This window comes from Notolepis coatsorum, assembly GCF_963971535.1.
Source record: "Notolepis coatsorum genome assembly, chromosome: 20".
Lineage (NCBI taxonomy): Eukaryota > Metazoa > Chordata > Actinopteri > Aulopiformes > Paralepididae > Notolepis > Notolepis coatsorum.
The window spans coordinates 6,471,990-6,499,143 of record NC_140184.1 but is presented as its reverse complement, the minus strand read 5'-3'; the positions used below and the strand labels follow the sequence as shown (position 1 = coordinate 6,499,143).

At 44.5% G+C, this 27,154-nt stretch overlaps 1 protein-coding gene and 1 pseudogene across 4 annotated transcripts in view; one reads left to right on the top strand and one right to left on the bottom strand.

The window, feature by feature from the left end:
- Positions 1–136, bottom strand: part of zdhhc13 (zDHHC palmitoyltransferase 13) — a 36,937-nt gene extending 36,801 nt beyond the window's left edge. For all 3 annotated transcript variants that reach the window (XR_014620837.1, XR_014620838.1, XM_084337575.1), the window contains exon 1: positions 55–136. Coding sequence is in view for 1 of the 3 variants with exons in the window: in XM_084337575.1 (XP_084193701.1) it covers positions 55–81 (27 nt within the window). In the remaining 2 variants the exon portion in view is untranslated. The remainder of the gene's footprint in view (positions 1–54) is intronic.
- Positions 1–27,154, top strand: part of LOC311247281 (beta-1,4-galactosyltransferase 1-like) — a 489,169-nt pseudogene that overhangs the window by 127,806 nt on the left and 334,209 nt on the right. The window lies entirely within an intron of this gene.

The window sequence follows — 27,154 nt, the reverse complement described above, 5'->3', positions numbered from 1 at the left end:
AATAACCTGATAAAACAGTATGCTGGCAGAGATAGTCATCATAAATACACTTACATCGCTGTCTTCTTCATTCCAGTCCATGTTGCTGTGAAGGAGAGAAATGAAAGCAGAAAGCAAAAGTTCCTGACTCTTTCTACTTCCTGGTTACTCAGCAGACATGCTGATTGGGCCATCCGTTTAGTCCCGCCTACAAACTTTCTCTTTTTTCGAGTAGGGTATATCTGCAGAGCCGCAAGCCCAACGTCTGGGCGGGGCTTCGTGGCTTAGACTAGGTTTGAGGCGGGTTTCGTGGCGTGGACTAGATTTACACTGTCTCTCTCTCTCTCTCTCTCTTCTTGTTTACGACATACGGTACACAACTTTCGTCTTGTTTACATCAGGGTCCCCCATTTTCAATTCATCATAACATGACATACAGATAGACAGTACTGTTACATCTAGACATTTATGACATACCAGATCTACAAATATACTAGACATTTATGACATACCAGATCTACAAATATACAGCACTGTTTGTGATACAAAAATAGTCTAAAAAGAGAGTATATACATTTGAGGGGGAAGAAACTGTACATTGGAAGAGGTTGGGTAGGTGGGGTTGGGTAGGTGGGGAAAACTGTACATTGGAGGGGGTTGGGTGGGGCGGACTGTGCATTGGAGGGATACAAGATATGCAAATATGGTTAGAGTTACATTGATGGAGAGACTGTTAATTAACTGGTTAGAGTTACATCAGGTATCGTTTAAGAGTCGGTATCGTGATACTTAGGCTGGTATCGGAGTCAAAATGTTGGTATCGTGACAACACTAATATGCACTAACAATACCACACCCCCTCTCCCCCTCCTCCCACACTGTGCAATATAACCATTCAATGCAATTTTGTCCCAACTTCAAGTGCAATTATCTACCCACTACTGTCCGACACTGTGATTGTTCTGTATTGTATAGTATTGTTTCTTTTTTATTAATTGTGTGAACCAGCACCTTAAGTTCGAGTCCCTAATCTTGTTGTACGCAAGTATAATGACAATAAAGTATATTCTATATAACATAACATTGCACGCCACCCCGGTAAGAACATTCACTCTGACAGAGTTTCGATTTAAAGAGATACCTTTCTTGATATTTTGGAACATTCTGACATTTTTCTTCACTGCAGCAGACTGTGCAAAAGAAAGCTAAATAAACAAGCTATATTTGAGCTATCCTTCAAGAGGGTGTGCTCCAGCTGTGAGGTGTCGGCTGGAGAGTGACTGGTATTGCATCACTAGATACTACTCTACCCAGTCTTAATCAATTCAAGTCTCACAGTCGCCCGAGACTTTGTTAGTTCATTAGTCAGGTTTTTCTGGTTTCTCTTATCCGGACAGAGGAGGACAGAACTAGAGCAAAGCTCTGAAACCGAAGCTGCTCCACTGCTGGTGACTCCACACTGACCAGAACCAGAACCTCTCTGAAAGGCTGGACCTCTGCAGGTCTCTGAAAGGCTGGACCTCTGCAGGTCTCTGAAAGGCTTGACCTCTGCAGGTCTCTGAAAGGCTGGACCTCTGCAGGTCTCTGAAAGGCTGGACCTCTGCAGGTCTCTGAAAGGCTTGACCTCTGCAGGTCTCTGAAAGGCTGGACCTCTGCAGGTCTCTGAAAGGCTGGACCTCTGCAGGTCTCTGAAAGGCTGGACCTCTGCAGGTCTCTGAAAGGCTGGACCTCTGCAGGTCTCTGAAAGGCTGGACCTCTGCAGGTCTCTGAAAGGCTGGACCTCTGCAGGTCTCTGAAAGGCTGGACCTCTGCAGGTCTCTGAAAGGCTGGACCTCTGCAGGTCACTGAAAGGCTGGACCTCATCAACATCTGCAGGTCTGCTATGGAGAGTTAGCAGCTTCAAGATCCGCAGTGTTCACATCACATCATTTATGACATACCAGATCTACAAATATACTAGACATTTATGACATACCAGATCTACAAATATACAGCACTGTTTGTGATACAAAAATAGTCTAAAAAGAGAGTATATACATTTGAGGGGGAAGAAACTGTACATTGGAAGAGGTTGGGTAGGTGGGGTTGGGTAGGTGGGGAAAACTGTACATTGGAGGGGGTTGGGTGGGGCGGACTGTGCATTGGAGGGATACAAGATATGCAAATATGGTTAGAGTTACATTGATGGAGAGACTGTTAATTAACTGGTTAGAGTTACATCAGAATCAGTAAATAAGAGGTTGAATAAAATGATATGGGATATAAACTAAATTAAATATAGCACACATACAGTAGACCCCCCCAGTACTTTGTGGAGACGAAGATGGGAGGCCCGTCTGTGGACCTGATGATGAGTACCAGTCTTCTCCTCAGACATATAAAATCAGTTTTTCACATTAGGATCTGAATGAATGAATGAATGAAAACTTTATTTAACAGATTGCAGAATGGGTACAATACAGTACGGCTCAATACATACAATTGTTAAGGGGATGCAGACCTGAGAAAGACGTTTGTCTTGTTTCCATCAGGGTCCCCCATTTTCAATTCATATAGACATATATGACATACATGACATACAGATAGTCAGTACTGCTACATCTATACATTTATGACATACCAGATTTGCAAATACAGTACTGTTTGTGATACAGAAGGAGTCAAGAAAAGGGAGTATATACATTTGACGTAGAAACTGTACATTGGAGGAGATCTAACATCCCAACAGGCCACCTTGTTTATGGTTTGATTCAGTTTTAGTAGAATGTGAAAGACAAGAATGGCATTGATGTGACATACTATAAAATCAGTTTCTTTACAGTGCAATGAAATAGTTCTGGATTACTGTTACTGTACAGTTCAAAGTCATCTTTACCTTCTGTTTGGTATCCAGAAAACCTGACAGTCTTCCCTCTTGTCTGACACCCTCTTATATGGTATATATCAGTAAACACAATGGGTTTGATAATCAACCATGTGAGAAAGTACTGTATATCAAGTGCAATGCTGCATATTTCCATCTCTAGATTCCACATACTATAAATACTGCCAACAATGTAGAATGCATTACAGTTACCAGGAATGGAAAGATTGTCTACACAATTTCAACGACATTGATCTACCCTTGTGCCTTTACTTTATGTAGCACCCTGAATATGTGACTATTATTCAGAAGTGCTGACTTGCCTTTTATCTCTCCTTTGTGCACAAAGACATATTAACTAGTTTCCATTGATATTCCCTCGAACAATGATGCAGGTTTCTCCTTCTCTCACCGGCTGGAATATGGATTATAAACAGTAAACTGAATCATATTCTTCCACCCAGTGCTTCCTGCGGGGCTAGTTGGCGGTACCAGCAGGGGGCGGCGGTGGCAGGCGGAGCGCACGAGAGAGGCAGAGAGGGAAGCAAGTCAACGGGAACGGAAGTGAGGAGGACCAGCCTCTTCGGCGTTGAACGTGAACCGAGAAGGACGTGTCGTTGAGCCCCGTTGTGGACCATACGGGTGAACGTATTGAACTTGAGTATATTACGGGTTATACTAGAAATATAAGCGTAGTAGCGTGTTGCATGTCCCCACTGAATAACCCTAGTGATACTACGAGTTATCCTAGAAGACAAGCGGTATAGCCAAGTGTTGGCTTATGTTAACGATATCCCCTCCAGTGAGGTGCCCAGCCAGCGTGGCTTGAAGAGGACCGGTGTTTAGAGGCACCCTGCGTCATTGTATGTTGCGGCTAGCAGGAGGGCTGTCTAGGACCCACAGAGTAGCTTCAGTTAAGGTAGGGCCAGATTATTGTCGCGCGTCGACCCAGCGCCGGCCGTCAACAGCCTGTCTTCACCGGCGTTCTGCATCTGCTCTGCACCGGCGGTCTTCAGCCCAGCACGGGAGTTCGTCCCGTCCAGCAGAGGTCGCCATCACCCAGCACGCGCTCTCAGCCCGCTACTGCTCCCTCTGCCCCACCCCGCTTGCTAGCGCCCGTGACGAGAGCGTTCGACGCCATCTTACCACCCGGACAGTGGTGGTGCGGCGAGGCCGCCATCTTGGTTGAGTACATTAGAGCTTCGGTGCTCAGGATCCTATTGCACAGTACACAGTGTGATGCGGCCTACGGGCGAAGCTAATGTTGCTAACTACAGTTCATAGGGGTACCCCATAAACATTACATGCCGGCATTAGTATAGGACTTTTGTTTGGTAAAGTGGGCCCACCTTTTTCATTTTCTTTGAGTGTGATAACGTGTTTGTTCTTTAATAATATTTTCCCATCTAATTAACCCTTCCTCTGTGGGGAGGTTACCGACCTGTTGTATGATAAGTAAGGCCTTAGAGAGGTATTTTCACTACCATATAATTAAAGCCTGAGAGAGGTATTATCCCTGGTACTAACCCAGACGTGGGTGATGAGTCCAGCACATTGGTGTATAATATAAGTGTCTAGAAGGTATTGAGTTACAAATTGGGTAATAGTAAGACTCCATTCTATTTGACCCATTGCCATTAAATCTTTGTAACTGACCAGTACCATTAACGATAAAGAATTAGATGGGAGTTCTGTGTGCGTGTCCATTTCTGAGCCTATGAATAACTCTTTTGGTGTGGGTAACGTTAATACCATTAACCCCTTCCTATCCAACTTTCCCCTTACAGTCATTAAGGTTTCTAGTGGTCATCAAGGGAGGGTACTGCTTGCGGGAGGAACGAATCTATTTATTCATCTATCAGTCACTAGGTGTGGGAGGGTTACGGAGGTATTGGGGGAAGTGAGAGCAAGTTGGGGAGTACTGCTGACCGCCCCGGAGAGGCGAGGAAGACCAGAGTATTAGACCAGGTTGGTAAATCCCGGGCCCCATTCACTCCCACTACCGGGCCCCAGTTTGACGCTCCAGGCCCAAAGACGAGGGTGCAGTCAGACTGAGCTCTACTGCGTCCAGCTACCCAGTGACGGTGCACACCCGTTCCCACGAAGCAGGGATAGTCCACCCTGCTACATTTAGGAATGTTACAGGTTAGAAACTGGCTGACAACTTATTAAATGTACATGGAAATTTGAGGCTCTTACAGATTGAAACTTTATTAACAGATGCAGAATACAATACAGTACGACTCAAGACACAGAACATTAGTATGCAAAATAAAAAATGAACACAGATTTGAGGGCGAATAGAGTTACGAGGTTTAGACAGATGATCTGTTTAATGCTTTCCCATTAGGGGTGTAAAGGTACACATATCCGTACCGAACCGTTTCATTGTGTAACGTACCGAACAAATACAACGGTATGTTAACCACTAATGATTGACCGCCCATCTGTTTTTTTTCACAATCCAACCCTATTAATTTCGATATAGAATATTTGTTGACAGTCCTACAAGTACAATTAGTTATTGCACACTACATCACCCCTGAGTGGAACATGGAAGAAAGAGAAAAGAGAGAAAGAGAGAGAGATGGAGAAAGAGAGAGAGAGAGAAAGAAAGAGAGAGAGAGAAAGAGAGAGAAAGAGAAAGAGAGAGAGAGAGAGAGAGAGAGAGAGAGAGAGCCAGTTCGAAAATGGGGGACCCTGATGTAAACAAGATGAAAGTTGTGTATGTTGTAAACAAGGAGAGAGAGAGAGAGAGAGAGAGAGAGAGAGAGAGAGAGAGAGCGAGAGAGTCCCCCCCTCATCTGCATGCGCAGTAGTGCAAAACAAGGTCCACGCCACCAAGCCCCGCCCACGCACAGTCACAGTTTAAACTTTATTTAACAGATTGCAGAATGGGTACAGTACAGTACAGTACAGTACAGCTCAATATGAATACACACAATTGTTAAGGGGATGCAGACCAGAGAGAGAAAGACTTTCGTCTTGTTTACATCAGGGTCCCCCATTTTCAATTCATAATGACATTTATGACATACTCAATGCAGTACTGTTACATTTGTGATATACAGTAAATATATACAAGGGGGAGGGAACTGTACATTTATGATGAATTGAAAATGGGGGACCCTGATGTAAACAAGACGGAAGTCTTTCTCTGGTCTGCATCCCCTTAACAATTGTGTGTATTGAGCTGTACTGCAGATTTTGACAACAAAATTAACAATATGATGCCGCAAGTTCTGTTATATTTCAATTGCCTTACTTATTTACATAAGTATTATACTATTATAGGCCTACAGCAGTATTGTACAGCCAGTAACTATACTTTTGCTCACACAATATCTTGAATGAGTTTATTTATTTCGAACATAAATTGAAAATAAACAATAATAAAAAACAAGTAATAAACAGATTTAAAAAAAAAAAAGCAGTTCATGTATAATATTGTAAAATAGCTTAGACATAGCCTACTTGCATATAATAGTCATGTATAATAATTCCTTAATTACCATCATACGTACCCACCACATCACATAGACTGTAGTGTATAGCATATAGCAAATGGTTTTACTTTTATAAGTGTTACCCCAAATCTCCACACAGTAGTTCAGATATGGTACTGTATACTAGCGAGCAATATAGAATGTACAGTGATTTATCCCCGCAGATGAATGTAACCTTCTGAGTCTTGGCAAATAACACCTCCATGCAGTCTTTGAATGCTTCAATGCTGGAATCTGGAGCTCTGTATACACAACTGACAATCACGTTTCTCAGATCTCTACTGAGATACAATCCATCAAGTTGTCAATGGTAGTTACATGCATTCTACAACCTTATATTTGAGGCTATTTTTTTTTTTATATATATAGGGCTACATCCCCACCTCTTTTCCCAATCCTGTTAATATAATTGAGTTCATATCCATTCAACTCAATGTCAACTATTTTCTCAGAGCTAAACCAAGTTTTGGATATTGCTATGATATTGAAAGGTTTATGGAATTGCTCCAAATATTCTTTAATGTTTTGATGGTTAGCATATAAGCTTCTGCTGTTGAAGTTTTAAACAATATAAAACTCAAAAGTATTATTATAATTCTTCTTATAATATTGAAACATAGCAGAAAATAACTCAGTAGTGCAATAATGACGGCATCCTCTCATGTTATTTAGACTTCATATCAATAGGGTTTAGCTTTGTCAACAACACAGGGATGTTCTACAAACAGGCCAGAGGATGTACATTCTGTATGAGTAAAATATATACTTTATAGATTTCTCTTTTCTTTTTTGCTCACATAATATCTTAATATAAAACTCGAGCTCTGCCCCTCTGTGTTCACATAACTTTCCCAAAACTGACTTGTAATCTATGTTGCCTAAACCAGTTTGTCAATTTTAAAAGCTCAGAGGACGGAACAGGTTTATTTGTTTATATTTTTTTATTGATAAGGAGATAGGGAAAGATAGAAAAGGATGGATGGAGCAGGCGGTCGGGTGGCGTAGCGGAAATTATAGGCCCTGTGTAGTACCCAAATCAGCCATTGGGTGGGTGGTGCTGAGATGGCGGCGGTCTCGTGACCCAAATCAGCCATTGGGTGGGTGGCGCTAAGATGGCGGCGGTCTCGTGACCCAAATCAGCCATTGGGAGAGCGCGGGGTCTGAGAGCGCAGGGCCTGAAAGCGCGGGGCCTGAGAGCGCTGCTCTGCGGCTCTGCAGTTGCATGCTTCTCCCTCAAACCTAGTCCAAGCCATGAAGCCCCGCCCAGACGTTGGGCTTGCGGCTCTGCAGATATACCCTACTCAGTGGAGGAGGGTGCAGATTTGTTTTCATGAAATCATAGTATTTCATTCTCAGAAAGGAAGACGTTTTATTTTTTTTATTTTTTTTATTTTTTTTTTTACATATAATCATAATAATAATACACTTTATTTGTATAGCACCTTTCATACAGAAACTGCAGCTCAAAGTGATTCACAACAGAGAAAAAGACAGGCATAAAATTAGCACATAAACAAGTGCAGACATATAAAATCACAGTTTTTCACATTAGTAGGATCTAACATCCCAACAGGCCATCTTGTTTATGGTTTGATTCAGTTTTAAAAATAGACAATAATAAAAAGAGTAAGATAAAATAGACAGAGTAAAATAGTGCAATAGTGCAGTGCAGTAAAATAGTAGAATAGAATAGACATAAAATGAACACATAAAGTGCAGACATATAACATGTTTGTTTTACAGTGCAATAACATAGTTCTGGATTACTGTTCAACAGTTCAAAATCGTCTTTACCTTCTCTGTTTGGTATCCACAGTTTAAAACATGACAGTCTTCCCTCCTGTTTTATACCCACTTTGACCCTTCGAACCTCCCCCTCAGGGCAAACCTCGCTCTCAGGGCGCAGTTCCCGCTCTCAGGGTGCAGTTCTAGGCCTGGGTCCTACACAGTTTTAAAGCCTGACAGGCTTTCTTGTTTGATACCCACACAGTTTAATACCTGACAGTTTTGAACCTGTAATAAAAAGTAATAGACAGAGTAAAATAATACAGTGCAATGAAATAGTAGAATAGAATAGATAGTAAAATTATGCAACAGTGCAGTGCAATAAAATAAAATGGACAGAGTAAAATAGTGCTACAGTACAATCAACAGCGGAGTGTATTAGAAGGCTATATATGAAGAGGTACGTTTTTTAGCTTATTTTTCTTTTTTAAATATTAAGAGATCTAGCTTCCCTAATGTCCATAGGTAGTGTGTTCCATAACTTTGTGGCATAGTTTGCAAAGGCTGCATCCCAGATTCTCATTAGACTGTGGCTTGGAACCTTCAATAGACCAGTAGTAGATGATATTTTTTATTTATAAACGGCCGTACCTTAGCTATGTTTCTAAGGTGGGAAAATTATGTTTTTGTCATCTTGTTGATGTGTGATTTAAAGCTTAGGTCTGAGTCTATTATAACACCAAGACTTGTAACTCCGGGTTTGATCGAAGGAGTAAGTTGCCCCATATTGCTCTGTAACATTTCTCTTTTTGTTATAGGACCGACTAGTAGGATTTCAGTTTTGCCCTCATTTAATTTTAGGAAGAGACAGGCGGAAATGAAGTTAATTGCTGTGTGATCATTTGGTTCAGCGGAGATGTACAATTGTGTGTCATCTGCGTAACTATGGAAACATACATTGTGTTTTCTAATGATGTCTCAGAGTGGCAGCATGTAGAGTGAGAATAATAATGGACCAAGGCAGCTCCCCTGTTGACTCCAAAGTAGGTGTCATGTTTCTCAGAAGAATGATCTCCAAGCCTGACGTAATATTTTCTCCCTTTGATATATGTTCTGAACCAGTTTAATACATAGTCAGAAAGACCAACTAACTTTTTTAGGATATCATGGTCGATCGTGTCAAACGCTGCGCTTAGATCTAATAGGATGAGAATGCAATGTGAAATAAACCACGCAGATTAAAGGCTAAAGAAGGACCTTGTCGTCATGAACCTATTATTGTTGCTCCCCAGGTGACTCTATCAACAGCATCCTCTGCTATTTTACCCTGTTATTTTACTGTTACGATGGCTGTTTTGAATGCGTCTGGGAAAATGCCTGTCAGAAGCGATGTATTTATAATATTTAGGACATGACTTGCAATACTCTGGATTTGGACATTTACCGGGGCCAGTTTTAATTGCAGCCACCCGTAAGTGCTATTTGAGAGCGGTTTTGAAGGAGGGTAGGGATTCACATTCCTTCACGGTTGTGGGTAGGGCGTTCCACATTATTGTGGCATAATTGCGAAACGTGTTTAGTCCCTTGTTTGAGCCGAATCTGGGTTAAACATGATTTGTGGAACTCCCTCTGGTGTTGTGGTCGTGGAATTCACTGACCGTTGGGAAGTATTTCGACATGTATCTTGTAGACCAGGCCCATTGCAAGTTGCTTTACTCTGTCGTCTACTCTAAGCCATCCTAGGTTGTCAAAGTGGGCAGGGGTAAGGTGGGTTTTAGGAGTAAGGCCAAGCAGTAGTTTGACCAGTTTGTTTTGTGATGTTTGTAGCCTTGTTTTTAGGGCCTTTGAGGTGCTTTGGTACCATGATGTGCAAGCATAGTCGTAGTACCCTTGAATGAGTGCTCCTGTTAGTGTCTTCAAGGTATTCTTGTTTACCAGAGAGGAGATCCGGTACAAGAATCTTGTCAATGACAGTTTTGTAAAGCTCAGTTGATGTAATGCAAGCGAATCTTCCTATGGTTACTTTTTCACAGGGTTTGCTGATGGTGTCCATGTTTGTATCAGGTCTAATGCTGGCTCTAATTGAAGTTATTTTGTTATTGAAGAATATTGCTAGTTCTTGATGCAGATGACTGTGGAGGGGTGGGGGCAGTGTTGAGTAGTTGGTCGATGGCTGAGAATAATATTCTAGAGTTTCCAACATTCTCTGTGATAATCTTAGAAAAAGTGTCCTTTCTTGCCACTCGTATTTCTTTGTTATAGGCAGTCATGGCTTCCTTATATATATCGCAGTGGACTGTAAGCTTGGTTTTCCTCCATTTTCGTTCAGCAGCTCTACAGATTATTTTTGTCTGACCAACACTGCTATTATTTAACCATGCCGAGATTTGTCACTTGACTTTTTTTTTGTTTACCTTTAATGGAGCAACAGCATCCAGTGTATATGATAGGGTGTTGTTGAGATTTTGAACCATGCAGTTTAAAGAACAGTCCAGGCTGGATGGTTCAGTTTGTCTCATGATGTTTGAGAACTTCTCTTCTGCGATGTTATCTAGTACTCTTCGCTTTACAACGGTTACCGTTTTTGTCTCTGTTAAGTTTGTAGTATATCATTATAGTACATGCTATCATACAGAGCTAAGGGTTATGTGCAGGTGTACAAGCAAGTATATGAGGGGTTATATGCAGGTATATTTAGACAAATATGGGTGTATATATATGCGGTAATATAAATATATATCATACAGAGTATATGGGTAGACAGTGTGGCAGAATAGTAAACCCCCTCCCCCATCCATTCACCTTTCACCTCTCACCTGAAACCATCCCCCCCTCCCAATGTCTCCTAAACTGCCCCCCCCCCCCCCCTCCTTATATCGTCCCTCTCACCTGATACTCCCCCCCCCTTCCCATCTCCTCACTCACCCCCTCCATCCAATCCAATTGTCTCTCTCACCTGGACACACCCACTTCTATGACCTATAGGGAGGTGTAGTGGTTACGTCATTGCTGTTTCCGGCCGGTCCGCCTCACAAAATTGCAAACGTATTTCCCCATTGCCCATTTCTAAATCGTCTAAATGTGAATATCGAGGAAAAGTTCATTTATTTCAGTAATTCAATAAAAAAAAGGGAAAATCATATATTATATATATTCATTACACACACAAAGTGAAATATGTCAAGCCTTTATTTCTTTCAATTTTGAAAAGCGAATGAAAACCCCCAAATTCTGTATCTGAGGAAATTTGAATATTACATAAGACCAATAAAAAAAAATATATATATATATATATATATATTACAGAAATGTCGGCATACTACTGAAAAGTATATATGCACTCAATACTTGTTCGGGGCTCCTTCTGCATGAATCAATGTGGCGTGGCGTGGAGGCAACCGATATATTTCCTCAATATTATAATTGATTGAGATGCACCTGTAGTAGCCGCTCAAACAACCGCAACACAGCGGCTCAGGAAGCATCACAGACGAAGCGATGTCAGTAGAACAGCGTAACCCTATGATGACGGCAGTGCACATGGGGAGCGGTACGTACTTGATCATGTCGAGTTCTCTCTCTCTCTCTCTCTCTCTCTCTCTCTCTCTCTCTCTCTCTCTCTCTCTCTCTCTGTTCCATCCTGGAACAAAGTAGGGCACAAAGGAGACACCAGACTCTACACAGTCTGCCTCTCTCCCTCCACTAACCTCGTCCCCCAAAGAAACCGCTTAGTTGCCGGTGACCCCGATGTTATCATCCCCTTTGCAACCTCGTTGTAAAAAAGGCTGTTAAGTGGAGAGCGGATCCAGTGAAGAATAGACCGGTGAAGGCCAACCACACAAGTGCCTGTGGAGGGAAGTTGCCGAACTGCAGGGAAATATTATGCTTGAACCTCAATGGCAGAACGCCGCAAAGAGACGAGAGGCCGGGGCGTGAACTCGCTCACGAATGGCATCATGAGAGACGTTTATAGTTATGCCCAGAAGGTCAACTCTGCCTGCCCCTTTGTGGTTTTCCAGACTCTAGAGGACGACTTTGACCTCAGTTTGTAAAGCGACCTACGGAAGAAACTCTGCACGGCCTTATCTGATGATTTAGTCAGGCGAGGGTGTAAGAGTGGGTGGTACTACTACTACTAATAATAATAATAATAATAATAATAGTTTTCATTTGTAATGCGATTTACAGTTGCGGGGCAACTCTCAGAGCGCTACAGTTAAAGGGAATTAAAAGCTAGCGAGAATAAAGGAAAGAAAGAATATAAAAATAGGCAAGACTAAAACATAAAATAGCAGAGAAACATAGAATAATAAAACTGATAAAATAAATTGGTAAAAGAACATAAAATGTGTGGAGCAAAAAATTTGATAAAAGGTCAACAGAAGGCTCTACTAAAAAGGTGGGTTTTGAGGCCTTTCTTAAAAACATCCACAGTCTGTGGTGCTCTCAGGTAGTCAGGGAGAGCATTCCACAGACTGGGAGCGGAGGAGCAAAAAGCCCGATCTCCCATAGTGCATAGATTTGTCCTTGGGCGCTGGAGGAGGTTTGCCTGGCCAGAGCAGAGATGTCGAGAGGAGGAGAGAGGGGTGATGAGTTCTTTGAGGTATAGGGGGGGGGGGCGTTTCCGTAGAGGCATTTGTGGGTGAGCAGGGAGACTTTGAACTCAAGCCTGAGTGAGACAGGGAGCCAGTGAAGGGACTTGAGGATGGGGGTGATGTGGTGGTATTTCCGTACTCTCATCAGGATCCTAGCAGCGCTGTTTTGGATACATTGTAGCCTTTGGATGTTCTTGCTAGGAATCCCGATGAGGAGTGCGTTGCAGTAATCCAGCCTGGAGGAAACAAAGGCATGGATGAGCTTTTCGGCATCTGACAGAGTGAGTGAGGGGCGTAGTTTGGCGATGTTTCTAAGGTGGTAGAAATAATTTTTGTATAGTTGATTTATGTGCGCCTCAAAGGTCAGGTGAGGGTCCATTTTTACCCCTAGGTTGGTTATTGTTGGTGACAGGGTGATGTTTTGGCCGGAAAAGGTGATGGTGGTGATGGTGGATGAACGAACCTGGTGTGGGGTGCCAATGATAATGGCTTCAGTTTTCGAACTGTTTAGCTGTAAAAAAGTTGTGCTTCATCCATGCCTTGGTCTCCTCCAGGCATGTGGTCAGCGTGGAAGATGGCAGAACTGTGGATGGGGTGGGGTTTATTTTTAGGTATAGTTGGGTGTCATCAGCGTAGCAGTGGAATGATATTCCATGTCGGCTGATGACAGAGCCAAGGGGGAGCATGTAGAGGGTGAATAGGGTGGGGCCGAGGACTGATCCTTGTGGGACACCACAGGTGACACGGTGGGTGTCAGACCCTGCCTCTCCCAAGGAGACATACTCCGTTCTTCCGGTGAGGTAGGATCTGAACCACTCAAGGACAGAGTCTGAAAGTCTGATGGTGGACTGGAGCCGGTGAAGGAGGATGTCATGATCGACGGTGTCGAAAGCTGCTGTGAGGTCAAGGAGGAAAACCTTGCTGGGTCCAAGGATGTTGATCCATCTGCATCGAACATTGTACATATGTCTATACTGAACACTGTGACCTCATTTTTTTTTTTTACTTCTAATTTACATGCTATACTATGTTATTTTATTTCATACTTATCTTGTCTTGCACAGTCTCTGGAGCGTAACAGTAAGAAGCATTTTGTATAAAAGTATTCTGTACTTCTGTATGACAACTATTAAAGAAAAAGAAACAGTGGCATTCAGAACACAAATGGGAACGTCTAAGGAGACTGGATGGATTGAAAAGGCAGAGAACAATCACGTGGCAGGAGGAAATCTCTCGACAGTTTACTACTGCCCTGGGAAGATAATTATAATTTTCTAGCTACTTGGGTGTATCCTGAGAGCCAAGTAGTTCAGCTCCGCTGTGAAAAGGCAGGCAGTGACAGGGACACCACAGTGTTGATTAGATTAGATTCTTATGTATGTATGTATGTATGTATGTATGTATGTATGTATGTATGTATGTATGTATGTATGTATGTATGTATGTATGTATGTATGTATGTATGTATGTATGTATGTATGTATGTATGTGTATGTATGTATGTATGTATGTATGTATGTATGTATGTATGTATGTATGTATGTATGTATGTATGTATGTATGTATGTATGTATGTATGTATGTATGTATGTTGTGTATCAAAGTGTCCTTGAGCAAGACCACTTAAGCCCTAATTGCTCTCGATGAGCAGGTTGGCACCTTGCATGGTTGCCTTCGCCGTCGGTGAGGGAATGTGTGAGTGAATGGGTCAAATGTGAGGAACAAATTGTAAACCACTCAATAACCATTTAACTATATCACAAAGCAGGGACCTCACCTCCGGACCAGCTGCCCCCCGGGCTCCTCCATCCCAGCCGATAGTCACATGCACACTTTGAGGAGGAGGATTCTGGACATCCCGACGGCGTATACGCAGGGTATGGACCGGAAAAACATATTTGCCAAGCTGTTAACCCTTTCACTGCCACACTACCAAAGGGTTAACCCTTTCACTGTGACAATACAAAAGGTGAACCCTTTCACTGCCACACGACAAAGGGTTAACCCTTTCACTACCACACTACAGAAGGTTAACCCTTTCACTACCACACTACAGACGGTTAAGGAAATTGGAGCCGCGATTTTGGCAGAATACAGACTGGACATTTTGCCACATGTGGTCGAGGAATACGATGACTATATACTGACCCGGAGAGGGTCTCCCTTGCTCGCGTGAATGAGCTCTTCTGTGGCCTACATTTGATTGATTTCTTGGCTCACCATGTAAAGCAACTCATTCAAGGATACTACGACTATGCTTGCACCTCATGGTACCAAGCACCTCAAAGGCGCTAAAACAAGATTACAAACATCACAAAACAAACTGGTCAGACTACTACTTGACCTTACCCCTAGAACCCACCTCACCCCTGCCCACTTTGACAACCTAGGATGGCTTAGAGTAGACGACAGAGTACAGCAACTTGCAATGGGCCTGGTCTACAAGATACACTATACGACTAAGGTACCCATGTACATGTCAAAATACTTCCCAAAGGTCAGTGAATACCACGACCACAACACCAGAGGAAGCTCAACAAATCATGTTAAACCCAGATTCGGCTCAAACAAGGGACTAAACACGTTTCGCAATTATGCCACATCAATGTGGAACGCCCTACCCAAAGCCGTAAAGGAATGTGAATCCCTATCCACATTCAAAACCACTCTCAAAGAGCACCTACGGGAGGCTGGAATTCGAAACTGGCCCCTGTAAATGTCCAAACCCCCCACCCCCTCCTAATAGACAGTCTCCTCCCCACCGCATGTATATATTCTCTCCCCACTGTATGTATATTTATCTCCCACCCACCCACCCCCTCCAAATGTACAGTCTCCATCCCACCGTATGTATATTTCCCTCCCACCCACCCACCCCCTCCTAATGTACAGTCCCCTCCCCATCATATGTATATACTCTGTCAGGATCTATGGGTAACAGTACTGTATATTTGAATACCGTTTATGTCACAAATGTATCAGTACTAAATACCTGTATGTCCCTATGCCATAAATGTCATGTATGTTGTGTATGTCATAAATGTCAATATGAATTGAAAATGGGGGACCCTGATGGAAACAAGACAAACGTCTTTCTCAGGTCTGCATCCCCTTAACAATTGTGTGTATTGAGCCGTACTGTATTGTACCCATTCTGCAATCTGTTAAATAAAGTTTACATTCATCCATTCATTCATTCATTCATTCATTCATTCATTCATTCATTCATTCATCCATTCATCCATTCATTCATTCATTCATTCATTCCTAGGCTGGAAGACGATTATCTTTGGAGAAGAAGAAGAAGAAGAAGAAGAAGAAGAAGAAGAAGAAGAAGAAGAAGAAGAAGAAGAAGAAGAAGAAGAAGAAGAAGAAGAAGAAGAAGAAGAAGAAGAAGAAGAAGAAGAAGAAGAAGAAGAAGAAGAAGAGGAAGAATCTTTGCTGTGCATTTAGTAAGGACTGTAAGTGAAGCTGTCCACGGAATAGGAAATTCCAAGGATGAAGCCTTTGCAACGTTCAGCAGCTTTTTGATTAGTGTGACGGAGGTACCGCGAGTATATCCACACACTATGGACTTCAAGTGTTGTGAAGTGACTGTGGCACGTAGCGGTACTGCAAGTTAAACTCACTCCCTCTTAAAAGGCACACAGACACGCTACCAAGAAGTGAATTCACCTCTTGGTATAGCGGTCTGTAATGTCACCCGCAGTGTGGCCAACCCAGGTTCGAGACTCCCAGAGACTCGAGATTCCAACCGGCTACATTAGCAAAGGAGAGTTTGATGAGATTCCTCAGGCAGAGATTCCCCAACGCTGCAGGGGTGTACAGCGCATACAGTGATTTGATGGAATTTGCCAACGACCACATGAATGACAGCTCTTTTGATTGAGCGAGCCCATCGCTGAATTGCAAGTTCAGCATGTCAAAGCAGCCTGGGTTTGATATCCAGGTTCATCCTTGACCTCCTCTGGAAAAGCGCTGACTTTGGAAGGAAGTGCACGGAAGATGACGGAACGGTACCCAGTCCTCGTTTTCCAAGCTCGAGTTCTGGCAAATGAACGGGAGACATATTTTTGAGGATAATCTGAGACTGATTGATGACACTGAGAGATGCCCACCTGTTTTTTGGCTACCGCTAGGTCACTAAAGCAAGTAAGACAAGAACAAGAGTATCGACGCGACTCTTTGGACGCACGGAAATGAGAGACAGTTCTGAGGTCAGTAAAGCAAGAACAAGAGCATCGACGCGACTCATTGGACTCACGAGAGAGACAGTTCTGAGGTCAGTAAAGCAAGAACAAGAGCATCGACGCGACTCATTGGACTCACGAGAGAGACAGTTCTGAGGTCAGTAAAGCAAGAACAAGAGCATCGACGCGACTCATTGGACTCGCGAGAGAGACAGTTCTGAGGTCATTAAAGCAAGAACAAGAGCATCGACGCGACTCTTTAGACTCACGAGAGAGACAGTTCTGAGGTCAGTAAAGCAAGAACAAGAGCATCGACGCGACTCATTGGACTCACGAGAGAGACAGTTCTGAGGTCAGTAAAGCAAGAACAAGAGCATCGACGCGACTCATTGGACTCACGAGAGAGACAGTTCTGAGGTCAGTAAAGCAAGAACAAGAGCATCGACGCAACTCATTGGACTCACGAGAGAGACAGTTCTGAGGTCAGTAAAGCAAGAACAAGAGCATCGACGCGACTCTTTGGTGGTCAAACTAATGTATTTTAATCGGGAGGCAGATGGAGCAGTGGCTCAGAACACTCAGCAAACCATTGAACCTGAGACACACGGACAAAACCCTCCCGCGCAACGGCTAGTGATCAAGGACAGGATAATGGATTGTTAGTTTCCATGGAGACACGAACATATCACATGCTACACGGGAGCACAGCGTGAGGAACCCTGGATGAATGAAACATGTAGTCCATGGCAATGTACATGCTGACTATAATCGACCTTTAAGAGCTTTCTTTATTGGTAATATTAACCTAACTTATGCTAATCACCTAAAAGCATGTGGATAATGGACAAGACAACACCACTTGACTTCTTCATGGGGTCGTTTATAACCTCATGGCATCTTCCATCAAAGTTGGGAAGAGAGATAATACAAAGGACCCTTTTCCCTGAAGAATTGTTCCTTATTATCTTTCATACTTAGATGAATACTATTCTTTAACAAGGTCTCGTCAGAGGGACACATCAAAGAGAGAAGCGAGACTTGAATATGAATGACTTTTCTTTTTTTTTGAAGAAGAAGAATTGTTCCCATAATAATTTTTCATACTTGATGATGAAACAGGCCCATGATTGTACAGTATTGTGAATATAGGCTAGGGCTTATCAGAGGGACGGACTGACATGTTTCAAGTTCTTGTTTTATTTGTCACATATAAGATACATGTAGGGGAGAACGGGGATAGTTGTCACACTTTTTACTCTAGTGTGAATTGCTCATCATCAAAACATCTTTCAATAGTCTACATTAAATTGAAGCTTAAGATGTTGGCTTGAAATGTGTATCCCTCTCATTTTCCAACGTATTGTAACAACGAGTTAATCACCTATCAAAGACACTCTGACACATTGTGACAACCAACCCCATCATGGGGATGGTTGTCAGTCACACACTATGGGGTTGGTTGTCACCATGTGTTTTAATGGGGAAAAATCTTAAAAAGAAGACAAGAAGGCAGAACTAAATTTGAACGTTTACAAATACATAACTTAATGCATCTTAACATGAACATAAACAGGAAACACATCTTTAGGCCATCCTATATAACAAAATAAGAACACAATAAATCGGCCTAACAATAATAGCTAACACAACAGGTGACAACCAACCCCAAGGAAAATGTGACGACCAACCAGTGGCGAATCTTCCTGGAAGCCAAGGGAAGCCATGCTTCCACAGAAAAATATGAATATGAAAAATAAAAAAATAAAAATAAAAAAATATATATTTTTTATATAGTTTACAATAATAATAAAATCATTATTTTTCATCTCTGTGTTATAATTATTATTTAATTTTTTCTCCCTCTTCTCCTTCTCACTCTCTCTAACACTGTCAGACTCACTGAGGCAGGCTGGCAGTCACTCTGTGCTCAATCACTGCAGCTCAGGCAGAATATAGAACGGAGGGGAGGAGGGAGGTGTCTTTTTCAAGCTTCCACCATGTGATTCATGGTTATGGACTCCAGAACCAATTATTAGCCAATAAGATTCAAGCTTAATAAAGGGGTTCCCACACCTTAACACGGGCCGTTTGACAGTGAAGCACTCTAGGGTCTTAAAATTTGCCGCTCTGGAGGCGGGCCAGTCCAGAACGTTTCCACCGATTGACCAATCAAATCACATTAAAAGCTAAACGTGACGACGACATCGCCTCGGTGAAACTGCGTTGGGGAAAATATACACGCCTCGCGGCCACGTTCGAATCAAAACAACAGTACGAGGGAACCCCGGAGATAGCTAGCTAACGTTATGTGAGTCTTAATGTCTAAACAAACAGCATTGTTTGATTGATTGAAATTCGGATTCCTCTCTCGGATTAATTCATTGAGGAGACCCGATGGCATCCCAGCAGAGGTTTTCAAACACGGAGGGTACCTCCTCACGCGCCGTCTGCACCTCCTGATCTGCAACATCTGGGAACATGAGACCCTCCCACAGGACTGGAAGGATGCAAACATTGTGGTCATCTACAAGCAGAAAGGGGACAGAGCAGTCTGCGGAAACAGCCGTGGAATCTCTCTCCTCTCCATCGCAGGGAAAGTGCTGGCGAAGATCATGCTGAACAGGCTGGTGGAAAACATCTCTGAAGCTGCGCTTCCGGAAACGCAATGTGGCTTTCGGAAGACCAGATCCACCACCGACATGGTCTTTGTCCTGAGGCAGCTGCTAGAGAAGAGCAGAGAGCATCGCAAGGATCTTTACATAGCCTTCATAGACCTAAGCAAAGCCTTCGACACCATCAGCCGTGAGCTGCTCTGGAAACTCCTCAACAAACTTGGGGTACCACCCAAGTTTCTCTCCATCCTTCAGCAGCTGCATGACGGGATGCAAGCCAGAGTCCAGACGGGTGAACTCCAGTCAGAATCCTTTAAGGTTAATGTTGGGGTGAAGCAGGGCTGTGTCTTGGCTCCGGTGCTCTTTAATCTCCTCCTCTCTGCCGTCACCTGCCTCTTCCGCCGAGCCATGGGACATGAAGACGGTGTCCATGTGGAATACCGCCTTGATGGTAGCCTCTTCAACATCCGCCGGCTCCAGGCACACACAAAGACAAAATCCTGCCAAGTATGTGAGCTACAGTACGCTGATGACTGTGCCATCTTAGCTCACAGTCCAGAGTCTATGCAGCATGCTCTCGACACCATATCCAGCCTGTACCAATCCTTCGGTCTCCAGGTCAACATACAAAAAACCGAAGTCATGTCCCAACTCACTTCCCGAACCTCTACACCTCCCAGTTTTCACATAAACGGTGTTCCACTCAAAACAGTGGATCATTTCACCTACCTCGGCTCCACTCTGTCCTCATGCTGCTCCCTTGACGCGGAGATACACACACGTATCAATAAAGCGGCATCATCCTTTGGACGCCTACGCAGCAGGGTTTTTGAAAACCGAAACCTGAAGATCAGCACCAAGGTTGCCGTTTACAACGCAGTATGTCTCTCCACTCTGCTCTATGGAGCAGAATCCTGGACCCCATACCGCCGGCACATCACCAACTTGGACGCTTTCCACATCCGTTGCCTCCAAAGGATCCTCGGCCTGACCTGGGAAGATCGAGTCCCCCACACAGACATCCTCAACAACACCAACTCAATCTGTATGGCCGCAGCTGTGGCCAAAAAACATCTTCGTTGGATAGGGCACACCATACGTATGCCTGACCACCGCCTGCCCCGCCAAGTCCTCTATGGCCAACTGAGAGGAGCAAAGCGGGCTGCTGGAGGCCAAAAGAGACGCTTTAAGGACTACACCAGGGACCTCCTAAAGTGTGCAAACATCACGCAGCTTGAAACTCTGGCACTCGACAGATCAGCCTGGCAAGTCACTTGTGCCACTGCAGTTTCCCAAATACACCAAACGAACCAAGACCGAAGATCTGAGAGGCGCACGCAACGACACCAGCGGGCGGCTGGCATCCCCCAGGTATCTGGCTTCCCTTGCGCCATCTGTGGACGGGTGTGCGGCTCAAGGATCGGACTCAACGCCCACGAGAAGTGGCACCAGCGGCAGTGTCGCTAACTCCCCTCCCCACCCCCCCCTCTCCCCATCCCTGGAGCAAGCGTCATCATCGAACACGATGGACAGCTAAGAGAGTGTGTGTGTGTGTGTGCGTGTGTGTGTGTGTGTGTGTGTGTGTGTGTGTGTGTGTGTGTGTGTGTGTGTGTGTGTGTGTGTGTGTGTGTGTGTGTGTGTGGGGAGCCATACTGTATATTCTGCCGTGTCATACTGTGTTATTGTGTTGATGGGGCGGCGCCGACTGGCCGAGTCATACTGTACTGGTCTGCTTGTGTTTGATGGGCCGAGCCACAGGCTACTTACTATACATGTATGTTCTGCCATGTCAGCAATATCTTGCAAGACGCTCAGAAACGCTCCGACGGTGACATCAGGCCATATCTCTATCTCTCTCTCTCTCTCTCTCTCTCTCTCTCTCTCTCTCTCTCCTCTCTCTCTCTGATTCATAATCAAACCAGACCTCCTGCAGGCAACCACTGTGTGTGTGTGTGTATATATATTTGTGTTGTGTGTGTGTAATATTCAGAAAGAGAGGGAGAGAGAGAGAGAGCGAGGGAGGGAGAAATATATTATATATATTATTTGGCATAAATATGAAAAACATTTATAAAATCTTTTTTATAAAATAAATAATAATAAAAAATAAATACAAAAAATTATGCTTTTTTTTTGGGCATCCTCTGTTATTTTACACACGCGACACCACTGCGACCAACCCCAACTGAAATGTCTTGATAGCATCAAGGCTAACAGCCATCTAACAACTAGTTAGCTAGCTAACAACAATCTAAACTATAGCTATCCCTTCACACTTTTTAAGGGTAATAATTGTTTCATTATAAACCAATTGTGTAAAGCCTAGAAGAAAAATGTTGAGGAGCGGAATATTTACAAATGGACATGAAAAACACAAAAAGTTCTCTCACCTCAAGTTCAGCTGTTTCACTCCAAAGATGACAATGTAGGTGAACTCTGACCCCAATTCTAGACATTTAAATACCAAAATATGGGAGACAGGACCCTCTGGTGGTGAAATATAATGAATGTGACAACCTACCTGTGTGACAACGTCCCCCGTTCTCCCATACATTATATATGTACAGTGAAATGCTTGGTTCTATATGAGCCTCCTGAGATTGTGCTTCATACTGTAAACAAGTAAAAGAATAAAGACCAAACACTATACAAAATATACAATATACGAAACAAAAATCTTACAAAATGCAAGTAGGTACAGTAGAAAAGGTAGTGCAAATATTTTAGGAATTAATAGAGACAATATAGTGTAATATTGAAAAAGCGTTAAATGTTAACGGTGAATGTTTAAAGTGAGTGTGTGTGCACGTGGATGTTGTGTGCTGCTATGAGTGTAGAATGGATGAGTTAGTGTTGCATAGACATTGAGCATCCTGATGGATAGAAGCTCCTTTTGATCCTCTGTGCTGCTGGCCGTGAGACGCCAGTAATGCTTTCAGCAGTGCAAAGGGCCCGTTGTTTGGGTGGCTAGAGTCTCTGACTCTCCTCTTAGCCTTGGCCCTGCAACGTCGCCTGGTGTAAACGTCCTGAGAGTGGGAAGCCCACTTCCGACGCTGCGTCCGGCTGATCGAGCGGCTCCCTCTGCAGTCTGCGGCGGTCGTGTGCGGTGCCAGACCTAGCACATGGAATGTGAAGTGTTTTCTCTTCACAAGCTTTTTGGAAATATGAAAGGATGGCACCTTTCAATTTTTTTTTTTTTAACACTGAAGAGTAATAACTTGACCAGACCTTGCTGGTACGAAGAATGCAGCCTACCTAGTTTCAAGTTCAAGTTTCTTTAATAGTTGTCATACAGAAGTACAGAATACTTTTATACAAAATGCTTCTTACTGTTGCGCTCCAGAGACTGTGCAGGACAAGATAAGTATGAAATAAAATAACATAGTAAAATTAGAAGTAAAAAAATTAGGTCACAGTGTTCAGTTTAGACATATGTACAATGTTCGATGCAGAATAGACGTAGTTACCATACAATATACAATACTGTGCAGTGTACTAATATACAATACTATATAGTGCAAGGCAGAAATGGAGAAATGGGACGAGGTGCAATTTAGGTACAATTCACAGTAGGTGTACGAGTTGTAGTGCAAATCCTTTATCAATAAATATAAAGTGTAAGTGTGTTTGTGTGATCTAAAGTGTGGAGAGTGGGTGCTGCAGTGTGTTAAGATAAGATAAGATAAGATATTCCTTTATTGATCCCCTTGGGGAAATTCAGGCATCATAGCAGCATGGGGGGGAGGGGGGAGGGGTACAGGTAGTAAAACAACACAGTATACAGGTAGTAAAAGACAACACAGGCAGTGTAAACAATTTGATCAATATGGTCAAAATAATTTACTATCTGACTAGCTGAGGAATATTCACATTATTCACAGTGTCACATGAGGTGCAGTATGCAAGAGGTAGTGTTATAATAATTTACTATCTACTGAGTATACATTAATCAAAGTACCAGGGTAGTCTACTTTGTCCCCCTTGGGTTCCTATAAGTCCCAGGTCAATGTCTGGTAGCAGTCGCTGTCGCTGCCCCCTGTTGTGGGGCCTGGAGGCTGCTAGTCGCTGCCCACTGTTGTGGAGCCTGATGGCCGCTGGTATGAAGGACTGTCCGAGGCGGTTAGTTGAGTGTCGGGGGGGGATGAGTCTGTGGCTGAACGAGCTTCTCATCTTGACTAGCTCGTCGTAGAGGGGGTGGTAGGGGTTCTCCATGATGGCATCCAGCTTCCTTATCATCCCCCTCTCTACCATCACCTCAAGTCTAGGTAGCTCGACTCCCACCACGGAGCTAGCCTTCCTCACCAGCTTGTTGAGCTTGTTGGTGTCCCTTGAGTTGATGTAGCCTCCCCAGCATGCCACAGCATAGAAGAGGATGCTGGCCACAACAGACTGGTAAAAAGACTGCAGCAGTTTGTTGCACACATTGAAGGACCTGAGTCTCCTCAGGAAGAACAGCCTGCTCTGTCCCTTCCTGTAGAGGGCCTCTGTGTTGTCCGACCAGTCCAGTTTATTGTTCAGGTGTACCCCAAGGAACTTGTATGAGTCCACCATCTCCACATCCACCCCTCGGATGGAGATGGGAATCGGGGGGGGCCTCTTCTTGCCCCTCCGGAAGTCCACCACCAGCTCCTTGGTCTTACTGGTGTTGAGTTGGAGGTGGTTGCTGTCGCTCCACCCCACGAAGCTCTCCACCAGGGCTCTGTACTCCTCCTCATCATCGTCGGTGATGTAGCTTACGATGGAGGAGTCGTCTGAGAACTTCTGCAGGTGGCACCCGCTGGAGTTGCGGCAGAAGTCTGAGGTGTAGAGGGTGAAGAGGAAGGGTGACAGCACAGTTCCCTGGGGGGCGCCGGTGTTGCTCACCAGTACGTCAGACTGACTGTCCTTTAGTCTGACGTACTGTGGCCTCTCAGTGAGGTAGTCCTTGATCCAGGCCACCAAGCCGTGCTCCAGCTGCATCGCAGAGAGCTTCTCCGCTAGCAGTGACGGCTGGATGGTGTTGAAGGCGCTGGAGAAATCAAAGAACATGATCCTCACTGAGCTGCGCGGCTTTTCCAGGTGCGTGTACGCTCTGTGGAGCATGTAGATGATGGCATCCTCCACCCCGATGTTTGCCTGGTATGCAAACTGCAGGGGGTCGAGGGAGTCACGCACCAGGGGCTTGAGGTGTTGCAGGACCAGTCTCTCAAACGTCTTCATGACGTGTGACGTCAGAGCGACTGGCCTGTAGTCGTTGGGGGTGCTGGGACGTCCCTTCTTGGGCACCGGGACAATGCAGGAGGTCTTCCAGAGCTGGGGCACCCTCTCCAGCCTCAGGGAGAGGTTGAAAAGATGCTGGAGCGGTGCTGCCAGCTGCTCTGCACATACCTTGAGCACCCTGGGATTGGTGTTGTCCGGTCCTCTGGCCTTGTTTACATTAATTTTGGAGAGCTGCCTACTGACCTGACTGGTTGTGATCGTCAGGGTTGGGGGTGGTGGGCAGTCTGCTGGTGTTGGGGGTGGGGTGCCGTTGCTGATGGGTGTGGGGGGGTGGGGGGTGGGGGGGCTGCTTTGTAGGTGTGATCTGGTGCTGGTGTCGATGGGTGGGGGGAGGGGTGTGGGGAGGCCACTCTGGTCAAAGCGGTTGAAAAACAAGTTGAACTCGTTTGCACGCTCTGGAGGGCCCTCCACAGCTGTGCCCTGCTGTTTGAAACCAGTGATCTTCCTAACCCCCGCCCACACCTCCCTGGTGTTGTTGGCCTGTAGTCTGCCCTCCAGCCTGTCCTTGTAGCTGACCTTGGCTGCCCTTAGCTCTTTTTTGAGCTCCCTTTGGACAGCCCTGGCCTGCTCAGTGTCCCCTGCCATGAAGGCCCTCTTTTTCCTGTTTAGCAGGTGTTTAATGTCCTTGCTAATCCAGGGTTTATTGTTTGAGAAGCAGCGTACCCTCTTTGTGGGTACGATGCTCTCCTCACAGAACCTGATGTAGTCTGTGATGCAGTGGGATAGTCCATCAATGTCATCACCGTAAGCCCTCTCAAACATATCCCAGTCTGTCGACCTGAAACACTCCTGTAGCTCCTCCTCGACGTCGTCAGACCACTGTGGGACAGACATGGTGGTCGGAGGCTGTCTCTTAATGAGAGGCGTGTATGTGGATACAAGCCTCACAAGGTTGTGGTCTGACTGGCCGAGGGGGGGCAGGGAAGTCGCACTGAAAGCCTCCTTCACGTTAGCATACAGGAGGTCCAGAGTTTTGTCTCCCCTGGTTTTGCAGGTGACATACTGGGTGAAGTTTGTCAGGGTCTTGTTCAGTCTGACATGGTTGAAGTCCCCATTGATAAAAATAAATGCATCCGGGTGTTTTGTCTGAAGCGCCGCGACGGTGGAGTGTATGACGTCACTCGCCTGCGCCGCCGCCGCGCTGGGAGGGATGTAAACAGTGAGAGCCAGGACGTGTGTTATTTCTCGCGGTAAATAGTATGGCCGCAGACTCAGTGCCAATAGTTCAATGTCGGGGGAACAGATACGTTCCTTAATGGTGATGTGCCCCGGGTGGCACCATTTGGAGTTCACAAAGACAACAAGCCCTCCGCCTCTCCGCTTGCCGCTCTGTTTACTCCGGTCGGCGCGCACCACCGTGAAACCCTCCTGTTCTATTGCACTGTTGTTGTTGTTCTGTTGTTTGTTTGAGTGAGTGTGTGCGTGTGGGTGTGTGTGCTGTGTGCATTTGATGGTTGTTGCATAGTGATTATTGTTCGTTTAGCGATTATTGTTCGTTTAGCAGCCTGATGGCCTGGGGATAGAAGCTTCTTCTGAGTCTTTCTGTGCTCGCCTTAAGACTCCGGTATCGCTTGCCTGACCGCAGCAGTTCAAAGAGGCAGTTGTTCGGGTGGCTCGAGTCCTTAATAATTATCTTAGCCTTCCCCTTGCACCGCTTGTTGTAAATGTTCTGGAGGGTGGGAAGCCCCCCTCCAATTGTGCGTTCGGCTGAACGTGTCACTCTTTGTAGTCTGCTTCGGTCTTGTGCAGTGCTATTCCCAAACCAGGAGGTGATGTTGCCGGTCAGGATGCTCTCTATTGTACATGAGTAGAAGTTCTTAAGGATCTTCTGACTGACTTGGAACTTCCTTAGGCGCCTGAGGAAGTAGAGGCGTTGTCGTGCCTTCTTCACAACACTGTGTGTGGTCCATGTCAAGTCCTCGGATATGTGGGCTCCGAGGTACTTGAAACTACAGTACTTACATCACACTGTATTGTTATTTTTATTCTAATTAGTGTAAATACTTGACCACATCGTGCACAGTTGTACAGCCCTGGCCTATTATTATTATTTAATTTTTTTTAACCTTTATTTAACCTCTTAACACTTTCCGTGCCACTCACGAGATTTCTCTGGTTTTTTTATAGGTGGTTGCTTCTCAGGACTTATTTTATCATGTCTATTTTATGTCTATTTTATTATCTTCTACTTATTTTATTTAATATTGTATTCTTGCAGAATCGAAGCGAGCATGGCCACCCGCATTTCACTGTATGCCCTGGTATGTATGTGACAAATAAACCTCTTGACTCTTGAATCTTGAATCTTCAAAGACAGGGTTCCAACTCGTCCTGGAAAACCTGGAAATTCAGAGACTAGATTTCCAGTCCTGGAAAACCTGCAGAAATGGACTAAAATGACCAAATATCCTATTGTTCTAGAAAT